Source organism: Pelophylax lessonae (assembly GCF_965119305.1).
Source record: "Pelophylax lessonae genome assembly, chromosome: 7".
Lineage (NCBI taxonomy): Eukaryota > Metazoa > Chordata > Amphibia > Anura > Ranidae > Pelophylax > Pelophylax lessonae.
The window spans coordinates 93,243,838-93,255,675 of record NC_138774.1 but is presented as its reverse complement, the minus strand read 5'-3'; the positions used below and the strand labels follow the sequence as shown (position 1 = coordinate 93,255,675).

The window sequence follows — 11,838 nt, the reverse complement described above, 5'->3', positions numbered from 1 at the left end:
CACATACTAAAGGGCTGCTGTGATTGGCCCTTTACAGCGGTCTGTGATCAGTTGTGTTCTAAGGACACAGTGGTCACAGAGTGCACCCCAGGGGGCGCATGTAGGGCGTGGCTCTGGGAGGACGTCCATGGACACCCTCCCAGGAGGAGAGAGCCGCGCTGTAGCCGTCTTTCGGCTATGGCACGGTATTGAAGTGGTTAACAGACGGACATGCATTACAATCTGTTTTATATCCACCATAAGCCATGTAGTGTATGATCTACATAAACAATCCAAACTAGTTTACATTCAGGAAAGCCTTCCTACTACCTTACTTTGAATAAGGAAAGGGATGGTCGGCACTCAGGATGACATCCAAAAAATAGTATTCCTTTATTGAAAGGACATGTACAATGCTGTAAAAATAGGCTATGCGTTTCAGACATTAGTCCTTAGTCATGTGGAAAGGTTGTAGCGCCTACACACCGGTTTTCCCTACCTGTCTTTGAATGTTGTCATTTGCCAAAATCACTTTATAGGTATTAGACACATTCTGGTGGATTTACAGAGCAATTCCAGTTCAATGTGCCTTTACCACTATTATCCACTTAGACTAAATTGTCTTTGAAGTATCTAAAGAAGATTGTACATTCAGGTAGTAGGGTTTGTAGCCAGCATAAGCTTTCTGAATGCTTTTTATCACAAGCAACTGTTCTCCCGTTATAGAGGGTTTCTGAAAATCTGAAAAAAAATCTTAATTAGCTATTTTTCTGGTACTTTTCTGGTACTAATAAAAAGGCAGGAGACATCCTGAAGGAACCTTTATAGGAACACGAGTAAAAAAAACAAAAAATGTTTTCATCTCACCTTTCAGGTACGACTGTGTCAGCATCAGGAGAGAAAATGGCTCCAGCTGCAGGATCTGATGTTCTCAGAGCATTTTTGGATCCTCCTAAATTTGCAACCATTGAGAAATGCATTGTTACAAGGTTATCTCAGGAGAAAGATAAGAAGCAAATGTAAACTTTATATAGAGCCTGCCACATGAGATTTTTGGGTGTTCCCACCCCCCTTTGTGAGTTCTAGTACTTTCTGTTGCATTCTCTACAATATAAACTAAAAGTCCAAAATAGGGTGTGGAAACCCAGGTAAAGCAGCTCCTATATATGTATTACAACTGTTTATTTAGCCGTTTGGTTGTCTTAAATAAATTCAGATTATGCTGCTGATAGTAAGTGTACTTTTGTACATGGTCCAATACCTCATCCTCTCCTGCACGCTTCATCAAGTTCTAAAATACAAATACAGAACTCAAATGGAGACAAAGTGGACAGGCCAAGCAGTGTTTACATTCTCCAGGTTCCAGAAAAACTGCTGTAACCTGATGGCTTTAAATAACAATGGCTGTCTTTAGCTACGCCTATATACCCAGGCTGAATCAAGCACATGCATGATGCATGTGATGTCAGAAAATGTGAAAACAAAGAAGGACATAATCACTGTCCAGCCTAAGCAGTAAAAAACAAAATTTAGCTGAATCCAAGACCTGTATGTGTAATTCTAAATTACCCTTAAGGCCCCTTTTGCACGAGTGCACCGCCCGACGGAGCTCCTTCTGCTCAGCGGGGATCAATCCGCCGATCCCCGCTGAGAAGGCGGATGACAGCTCGACTCTGCTCTGTGTGCAGAGACGGAGCTGTCAGATCCCCGCTGTCCTCTATGGGGAGATCAGATGAGAATGGACCGCCTGTCCGTTCTCATCCGATCCGATCCTCCAGACCAGGGGTCTTCAAACTACGGCCCTCCAGTTATTCAGGAAATACAATTCCCATCATGCCTAGTCATGTCTGGGCATGTCAGAGTTTTACAATGCCTCATGGGATGTGTAGTTCCGCAACAGCTGGAGGGCCGTAGTTTGAGGATCCCTGCTCCAGACGGATGGAAAATAGGGTTTCCCTCCATTCGGATTTCACGGACAGGATCGGATAGCAGCGGGTGTCAGCGGAGATGTCTCATAGGGATGCATGGAGCATCCGATCAGGTCCGTCTGAAAAATTGACCGGCAGATCGGATCGCCCGTGTGAAAGGGGCCTCAGGCCCTTTCATACTGCTACATTTTTGGCTGCAGTGAGATGCGGTGGCATTGTTGCCTACCTGTGTGCTGCAATAAAATGCAGCATGCCTGCATTTAATTTCAGCTCACTGAACCTCAAGAAGTGACTGGATATCTAGACTACATTTAGCAGTCAGGACAGAGGAGGCCTCAGTCAATAAAATTACAAAACATTTTATGGGTTAAGGGGGGGTGTAAGACATCAATGGCAGAGTCACTGGTTAAAGCAGAGATCCACCAAAAAGAGGATGTTCTGCATTGAGCATTCCTCCCCCTCTCCTAAGCCACATTTGGCATGTCATTTTTTTTTTTTGGGGGGGGGAGCCTAGTTTTGAGAGGTACCTGCTACCCCACTTCCACTTGGCCACTTAGGCAACTCGAGCGGAAGTTCTCCTCTCCCCCTCCCTCCCTGCAATCTTCTGGGACATGTCACAGGTGCCAGAAGATTGCCTGACCATTGAGAAGGCGCAGCACGACTTGCCCATGCACAGTGTGCACCCGGCTGTGAATCCGCAGTCTGTCACAGCCGGGTGCCCATATTTGTAATGCCGGCTCCGGGGAGAGACAAGGGAGAGAAGCGAGCGTTCGGGCGGCCACATTGCTGGATCTTGGAACAGGTGAGTGTGTTTATTAAAAATCAGCAGCTACACTTTTGTAGCGGTTGACTTTAAATGAACACAAAAACGACTGGAACTCTGCTTTCATAATCTAGTTTGGTAACACTGGGTTTATGGGAAACATTGTACTAGAGATTGTTGCATTCCAAAAGGGCAAGGTTTAAATAACGGCTTCCAAAACCTTGAAAAATTTTTGAATCAATAAGTTCATACTAAAGGAGGTTTCTACCCATTCCAAACAGAAAACAAAGGATTATTTAACTATGAACAGAGAAGTGATGGCAGGGTTCCAGGTAAATCCACTGATGAAGAATAGCTTTCCATGCCCCAAAAGGCATGGAACAGTAAGATGTTGCCTCTCGATTTTTTGATAGCTGGGATATGGACTAGACCAAAAAGGACCAACTCCAGGGTTAAGGGTAGGTAGTTTTACAAAGTAAGTGCACTACTGAATGCCAAAAACGTTTTATCTTGGGATATACGTCTGTAATGATATCCCGTACTGGACACACGAAAAGCTGTAGTAGGCGGCCAGGTTGTTCAATCATTATAGGTCAGCGATGACAGCCTTGCAGAACAGTTACACATTGCCGCAGTGATTACCCTCTCCCTCCTCTTCTAATTCATGGAATGCATAGGTTCTACACTTCAAAAAAGCCATTATCTCAACTTAGAGACATCAGAAACCAGTGCTTAGGCCTGTGCAGAGCTGTAAACCGCTAACCGAGTCCTGGTAGGATGTTCGTTTTTGCTGTCCAGGCCTATCGTAAATCTATGACCAAATTCATTAAGGATACCAAGCGCTAACGGTGATCGTAAAAGGCAATCAGAGAGCTCTGCCCAATTAAACTCTTAACAAATCCACACACGATTTATAAACTCAGACAGGAACATGACACATGAATAATAAGCATATATTTGGATGAGAAATATCGTACTGAACGAATTAAGGTCATACATGACCACACTAGCACATATAGAAGGGAAAATAGTAGTCAGATATTCCCTGGGTGACAGGTTTATCTGAGCTACCGTGTTTAGTATCCCTGGAATGCGAAATTCAATGCTGAACAATAATCAGTTTCAAGAATGCAACATATTGGAAGATATAAATAGTTGTAAAAAACTGTCTTTAAGGGAGGGACCCGATAATGTCATAACCCCAGGACAGCCCTTGGCCACTCTATTTTATTGGTCAGGGGAATCGGTCAACACCCCTTTGATCCCTGGGAAAAAGGGAGATCCCTAACTAGTTGGGAGTTCTGCTTTACCATCAAAGCAGGAACATCTGCCAAGTTTGAGAACCGATAACACCTGGCTCATTGACTGAACTCTGATAGCACCCAGGACATTGACTGCAAGTATTCTTCCTCCTCAATTCTATCTTATTTTTCTATTGCTGAATTATTTCTCTATTTCTTTGAAACACCTTTTTTCTGTAAATATTTTATTTGCACCAAACTTTGACCTTTTCATTATTAAAACCTTATTTTGAAAAGTGTTAACCTTTTCCCTAAGCTCTTCATGAAAGTTAAAAAAAAAACTGTCTCTTAAAGAGTGCTACTGTATAGAATAAATCCTATGAACATACCCGTCAGTGGTGACAGTGTGTTACAGGCGATTATTCTATATTCATAATTGGCATTGCTAGAATTACGAGCTTCCACCTGCTCGGACCAAACGGAGGTGGTGACATTCAAAGGGTTAATTGTTTAATTAGTCAAGTGACAATCGCTCTCAGTCTGCTGGCACCTGAATTGTGGTCCCACAAGCTGGAAAAACTTTGTGCAGGGTGCAGCGGAGTTTGGCATTGTTACGCAAGTGACAGCGTGGTGTGAGATTGGCCGGTCCTTTGTCGCGAGTTAGTCAGGGGGGCGGGGATCTGATACCCACGTCCGTAACAATGTCCAAAAAGCATGGTACAAGTCCGCATCTAAATGACCATGTTTAGGGCAGCAAGAGGAGGAGCTTAGCCCCACAAGATAGGAGCGATATGGACATATATAAGAATGGTGGAAAAACCGAAGCATCGTTTCACGATACATTGTGGCTTTGATTTCGCCCCATAATAGACGTAATCATTTTTGAAGAGTTTCAGCCGGAAAGTGGGGGAAATTCCTTGTTCATTTATTAAAGTGTTACTAAAGCTAAAACTTTTTTTTACTTTAATGCATTCCTTGCACTAAGGTAAAAATCTTTTACTGCTCTCTATTTTCCCCTTCCCTGTGTGAAAGGAATGGGAGGGGGGGGAAGAGATCTAGCACTGTGCACAGCTGCATCTTTTCTCCCCTCTCTTCCTCTTCACTTGAACAACAGGAGGAGCCATTGGCATCAAATTCAGTAAGGAGGAAGTGGGGGCGGGGTTAAGTCCCACTGTGTGTGGCTCCATAGACACACAGCTCAGGAGCGAGCAGACACTGTGTGCCTCTATAGCAAATGACTTGCTACGGAAACATAGGAAGAGGAAGAGGAGGAGGGGCCAATATCGCTGGTGGGGGATGATCGGGGCTACTCTGTGCAATACAGTTAAAGAAGGTCTGAAGGAGTGCATGCCCCGCAAACTCGTTGCCGATTTTCTATCGTCAGAACCGGGAAATTACATCACACCAGCCCCGCTGTGCATTCCACGGGATCCAGTAGTGCTGGAAACCACCGGCATTCCAGACCACAGGCCCTGAGCCTAGTTTGGTGTATATGTATTAACGGACGTGTGTTCCCCCAGGCCCAGATGACGCAGAGGATTAGTGATGTCGCGAACCTAAAATTCGCCGTTCGCGAACGGCGAACGCGAACATCGGCAAATGTTCGCGAACCGGCGAACCGGGCGAACCGCCATAGACTTCAATAGGCAGGCGAATTTTAAAACACACAGGGACTCTTTCTGGCCACAATAGTGATGGAAAAGTTTTTTCAAGGGGACTAACACCTGGACTGTGGCATGCCGGAGAGGGATCACGCAAAAAAAAGTTCTTAAAAATTATAATTTTTTGATAGAGAGCCAATTATTGGAAAAATTAAAAAAAAATAAAAATAAAAAATTTCTTTGGATTTAGCATCTGGGGGGTCTAAAAAGTGTAACTGTCAAGTTTCAGCTCTGTAGCATGTCCAGAACCCCTAAAAAACAGCATTTTTCTTATATTTTCAGGAATACGGCTTCTCTGCGGCTGTCTTTTTCTCTTGCAGGCATTTATCGGGCATTTTTTTAGGCAGGCATGTCATTTTTTGTATTTAGTGTCTGGGGGGTCTAAAAAGTGTACCTGTCAAGTTTCAGCTCTGTAGCATGTCCAGAACCCCTAAAAAACAGCATTTTTCTTATATTTTCAGGAATACGGCTTCTCTGCGGCTGTCTTTTTCTCTTGCAGGCATTTATCGGGCATTTTTTTAGGCAGGCATGTCATTTTTTGTATTTAGTGTCTGGGGGGTCTAAAAAGTGTACCTGTCAAGTTTCAGCTCTGTAGCATGTCCAGAACCCCTAAAAAACAGCATTTTTCTTATATTTTCAGGAATACGGCTTCTCTGCGGCTGTCTTTTTCTCTTGCAGGCATTTATCGGGCATTTTTTTAGGCAGGCATGTCATTTTTTGTATTTAGTGTCTGGGGGGTCTAAAAAGTGTACCTGTCAAGTTTCAGCTCTGTAGCATGTCCAGAACCCCTAAAAAACAGCATTTTTCTTATATTTTCAGGAATACGGCTTCTCTGCGGCTGTCTTTTTCTCTTGCAGGCATTTAGCGGGCATTTTTTTAGGCAGGCATGTCATTTTTTGTATTTAGTGTCTGGGGGGTCTAAAAAGTGTACCTGTCAAGTTTCAGCTCTGTAGCATGTCCAGAACCCCTAAAAAACAGCATTTTTCTTATATTTTCAGGAATACGGCTTCTCTGCGGCTGTCTTTTTCTCTTGCAGGCATTTATCGGGCATTTTTTTAGGCAGGCATGTCATTTTTTGTATTTAGTGTCTGGGGGGTCTAAAAAGTGTACCTGTCAAGTTTCAGCTCTGTAGCATGTCCAGAACCCCTAAAAAACAGCATTTTTCTTATATTTTCAGGAATACGGCTTCTCTGCGGCTGTCTTTTTCTCTTGCAGGCATTTATCGGGCATTTTTTTAGGCAGGCATGTCATTTTTTGTATTTAGTGTCTGGGGGGTCTAAAAAGTGTACCTGTCAAGTTTCAGCTCTGTAGCATGTCCAGAACCCCTAAAAAAAAGCATTTTTCTTATATTTTCAGGAATATGGCTTCTCTGCGGCTGGCTTTTTCTCTTGCAGGCATTTAGCGGGCATTTTTTTAGGCAGGCATGTCATTTTTTGTATTTAGTGTCTGGGGGGTCTAAAAAGTGTACCTGTCAAGTTTCAGCTCTGTAGCATGTTCAGAACCCCTAAAAAACAGCATTTTTCTTATATTTTCAGGAATACGGCTTCTCTGCGGCTGGCTTTTTCTCTTGCAGGCATTTAGCGGGCATTTTTTTAGGCAGGCATGTCATTTTTTGTATTTAGTGTCTGGGGGGTCTAAAAAGTGTACCTGTCAAGTTTCAGCTCTGTAGCATGTCCAGAACCCCTAAAAAACAGCATTTTTCTTATATTTTCAGGAATACGGCTTCTCTGCGGCTGTCTTTTTCTCTTGCAGGCATTTATCGGGCATTTTTTTAGGCAGGCATGTCATTTTTTGTATTTAGTGTCTGGGGGGTCTAAAAAGTGTACCTGTCAAGTTTCAGCTCTGTAGCATGTCCAGAACCCCTAAAAAAAAGCATTTTTCTTATATTTTCAGGAATACGGCTTCTCTGCGGCTGGCTTTTTCTCTTGCAGGCATATATATCAGTGGTGGGTGGGCAGTGGCACAGTACACTCTCTGTGGACCTGGCAGCAGTCACTGGCACCCAGGCAACTGCAATTTAAAAAATATATATATATTTTTTTTACTTTGCAAGCTGCTGTGCCACCTTATATATCAGTGGTGGGTGGGCAGTGGCACAGTACACTCTCTGTGGACCTGACAGCAGTCTCTGGCACCCAGGCAACTGCAATTTAAAAAATATATATATATTTTTTTACTTTGCAAGCTGCTGTGCCACCTTATATATCAGTGGTGGGTGGGCAGTGGCACAGTACACTCTCTGTGGACCTGACAGCAGTCACTGGCACCCAGGCAACTGCAATTTAAAAAAATATATATATTTTTTTTACTTTGCAAGCTGCTGTGCCACCTTATATATCAGTGGTGGGTGGGCACACAGTGGCACTGCAGTGGGCACAGTACACTCTGTGGACCTGACAGTCACTGGCAGCCCAGGCAACTGCAATAATAAAAAATATTTTTTTTTTCAATTTATTGCAACAAGATGCTGTGCCAACGTATATATATCAGTGGTGGGCAGTGCACTGCAGTGGGTACAGTGCACTCTGTGGACCTGACACAGCACTCACTGCAATTATGACAGAGGAAAAAAAAATATTTTTTAAAATGCCAGGTACTGTGCCTGTGCCACCCGAAATGAGTGTGGTGTGCACACAGTACAGTCTGTGGTAGGTCTGTGGCCTCTCACACACAGCGGGCAGGCAACTGCAGTGTACAATAGATATATATATATATATATATATATAAAGAAAAAAATCTATTACCTTACCAGCCCTTAAAAGGGCTTTTGGGGACACTATATATATATATATATATATGTATATATATAAATAAAAAAATCCTCAATTACCAGCCCTTAAAAGGGCTTTTGGGGACACTAGATAGATATAGATATATATATATATATATATATATATATATATATATATATATATGAAGAAACAACTCAATTACCAGCCCTTAAAAGGGCTTTTGGGGACGCTAGGTATATATATATATATATATATATATAAAAAAAAAAAAAAAAAAAAAAAAACACAAATACCAGCCCTTAGAAGGGCTTTTTGGGGTGCTGATATTACAGCAGTAGTGGACCAAGAACACTGCAAGACCAGGAACACTGACTAACTGTCCCTAGCTTAACAGCAGCAGCAGCAGCTCTCCCTACTCTCACTACACACACTGCTTCAGAATGATCTAAGATGGATGCTGCCCTTGCTTATTTATAGGAGGTGGGAGGGTGTGGGAGGGAGGTACGCTGATTGGCTGGAAATGTGTCTGCTGACTGTAAAGTTCAGGGTCAAAGTTTGCCTCAATGATGTCTTATGGGGGGCGGACCGAACATCGCATATGTTCGCCGGCAGCGGCGAACGCGAACATGCTAAGTTCGCCGGGAACTGTTCGCCGGCGAACAGTTCTATACATCTCTACAGAGGATCAGAAGTGAAGTGACACTACCTATGTGAGTAATATTCACTCTTCAAACCTATTTAAAGTTTTACAAAGCTACACTTAGTAGGCGCTTGTGTTCTCTTCCAGAGTATATTAGGTTTTATTTTAATTAAAAAGAAAAAAAAAATTTGACTTTAGTAACACTAAGGCCAGTCGATGGAGAAGTATAATCCAGCGGCTGCTGGAAGAAGTTAGCATTCAAGTTTTTTTTGTATTTTTTTAAAGGCTAATAAGTAGAAAACGTGAAAAAAAGTTTTACATTTTTTTTTTTTTTAAACACTGCAATGCCTTTGCAAAAAAAAAAAAAACAACTGGATTTTTGTCTTACCGTAAAATCCTTTTCTCTGATGTTCATTGACGGACACAGCTTTGTATCCTTATTAGACGGATAGGTTATGCTGCGCTTCCTAGGAGTAGGACACTAGGCGGAAAAGGGTTAACAAAAGATAACAAAAAACTTAACTACGCCCACGGGGCATTCCCAGGTGGTATACTCCCACTTCCTGCTCTAGGATCTCAGTTTAGTAACAAGCAGTGTCAGAAGACTACATAACCCAACTCCACAGAGGGGTGGGTTCTGTGTCAGTCAATGAACATCAGAGAAAAGGATTTTACGGTAAGACAAAATTCCAGTTCTCTCTTTCGTTCATTGACGGACACAGCTTCATATCCTCATAAGACGGATGGGATGTCCCAAAGCAGTATCAGTATGAGGAGTGGGAAACACAGCTGTAGACACATTCCCAAAAGAAAGAGCTAAACTTAGCCAACCAGGTAAAACAGGAACTCAACCATGAGGACTCTGCCACAGCAGCCTGCAAAACTTTGCGGCCAAAGGCAGCATCAGCAGATGCAGAAAACATCCACCTTGTTAAAAAACTTGGTGAACGTGTGTACAGACACCCAGGTGGTCGCTTTGCAAACCTGGACCACTGACACCTGATGCCAAAAGCACTAAGCGCCCTTGTGGAATGCGCCCTAACAGGGAAAGGAGGGACCTGTCACTTAATTGAATGGGCCTGCACCACCGTTTACCTGATCCATCAGGAAATGGTTGCGGCAGATGCAGTCTGCCCCTTATGAGGGCTATTCGTGAGGATAAACAAGGAATCTGATTTCTGAATAGAATCAGTCGCCATCAAGTAAACCCTAATGGCTCAAACCACATCCAAAGAATGCAGAGCAATCTCTTTCGGATGCTTTGGCTTAGGACATAAAGGCAACACAATGTCTTAATTTAAGTGAAACCCCGAAACGACCTTAGGAAGGAACAACTGACAAGGACGTAGCACCACTTTGTCCCTGTGAACCACCAGGTAAGGAAACCGACAAGACAATGCAGCCAGTTCAGACATCCTGCACGCAGAGGTAATAGCTACCAGAAAAGCCACTTTCTGTGACAAAGTAGGCAAAGGAATATCACGAGGGAGGGCGGTCTTTGAAGGACCAACAGCACCAGGTTAAGGTCCCACGGAGGCAACAGGGAGCGCACCAGCATGTCAATCACCCACCAACCTAGGGATCAACCCCTACAGAAGGGGGAAAGGAGATGGGCGAAAGGAGGGGAGGACCCAGGAGACCTACCGACCCCAGGAAGACCCCGCAGACACCCCAGAGTCCCAAAGGGAGCGAAGGCACTACTCACCATACCACAGTAGCCAGGCGGAAGTTCATTCCAGGCAGGTCACCTCCCTATCTCAGCTCGGGGGGTGCTGCGGCCCAGAGGGATGCTGTAACTCTGGCTGTGACCAGGTCATATGCGTCCACACAAGGTGTCCCAACTCGCGGCCAGTCCCTCCATGGGACCCTGTCACGGCCTGTACACGCTCGCTGGCCAGACTGGGATGACCGTAAGGATCTAGGAAATCCAGTGCTTCACCCAGTCTGGCAGTTGATTGAACTTCTCACAGGAACAACTTGATTGTAGAAAAAGAAAAAAAACAATAAAAAAGGAAAGAAATTATGTTTAAAAAGGAAAAAAGATGCCAAGACCAAAGATCCCAGCAGGGAGCTAAGTCCTTACTCCTGACTAGGCAGAAAAATAACTGAGATCCTGGAACAGGAAGTGGGAGTATACCACCTGGGACTGCCCCATGGGCGTAGTTAAGTTTTATTAACCCTTTTACGCCTAGTGCCCTACTCCTAGTAAACGCAGCATAACCCATTGGTTTAATGAGGATATGAAGCTGTGTCCATCAATGAACGAGAGAAAATGTATTTCTGTCTCTGTGTGCAACTGAAGCAATATAGGTTTGTTTACAAACAAAACTTATGTATTTACCATGTCATAGCTGAAAGAGTGATCGCATGATCCAGTTGGTTTCTGACTTTTAGCAGTGAAGCCCACCTGTCAATGGCAGTGCAGTCTCACAGCTAGCAATTTGCACAGCTGCATGTTCCTAGCTGTGAAAGGGAATATAGATTAACGTTCCCACAGCATAGTGCTTTGTTCCAAGGAAATGTAATTTACAGACGGCGACCGCAAACTGGTTAAAAAAGAAACCTCTCCCATGAGATATAATTAGTTACTGCTGACTACCTCTTTGCTTTAACCCGCATGTGACTTGTAGTGCCACTCTAAGCAGAAGTAGTATGTATTGACCTGCTGGTATTCAGGAATAGGGGTGCCAGCATGAAGTGTCACCATCAAATAGTGTTTGTCAAAGAAACAAAAACCGCCGCTTCCCTGGCCGATCTGTATTAATGTATGTATATGGCAGCCTCAGCCTGCACCGCTCCACCAGCCAGCCACGCTGTCTAAAGTTTGTGGAGTGGTGCAGGTTGAGGCCGCCATAAACATCCATTAATACTAGGGATGCACCGAAATTTCGGCC

The 11,838-nt window shown here is 43.7% G+C and overlaps 1 protein-coding gene across 2 annotated transcripts in view; it reads right to left on the bottom strand.

Annotated features, from left to right (window-relative positions):
• The window catches only part of MDC1 (mediator of DNA damage checkpoint 1), a 144,536-nt gene that overhangs the window by 110,488 nt on the left and 22,210 nt on the right, over positions 1 to 11,838 (bottom strand). For both annotated transcript variants that reach the window (XM_082263552.1, XM_082263553.1), the window contains exon 4: positions 847 to 931. In XM_082263552.1, coding sequence (XP_082119678.1) covers positions 847 to 931 — 85 coding nt within the window. The remainder of the gene's footprint in view (positions 1 to 846; positions 932 to 11,838) is intronic.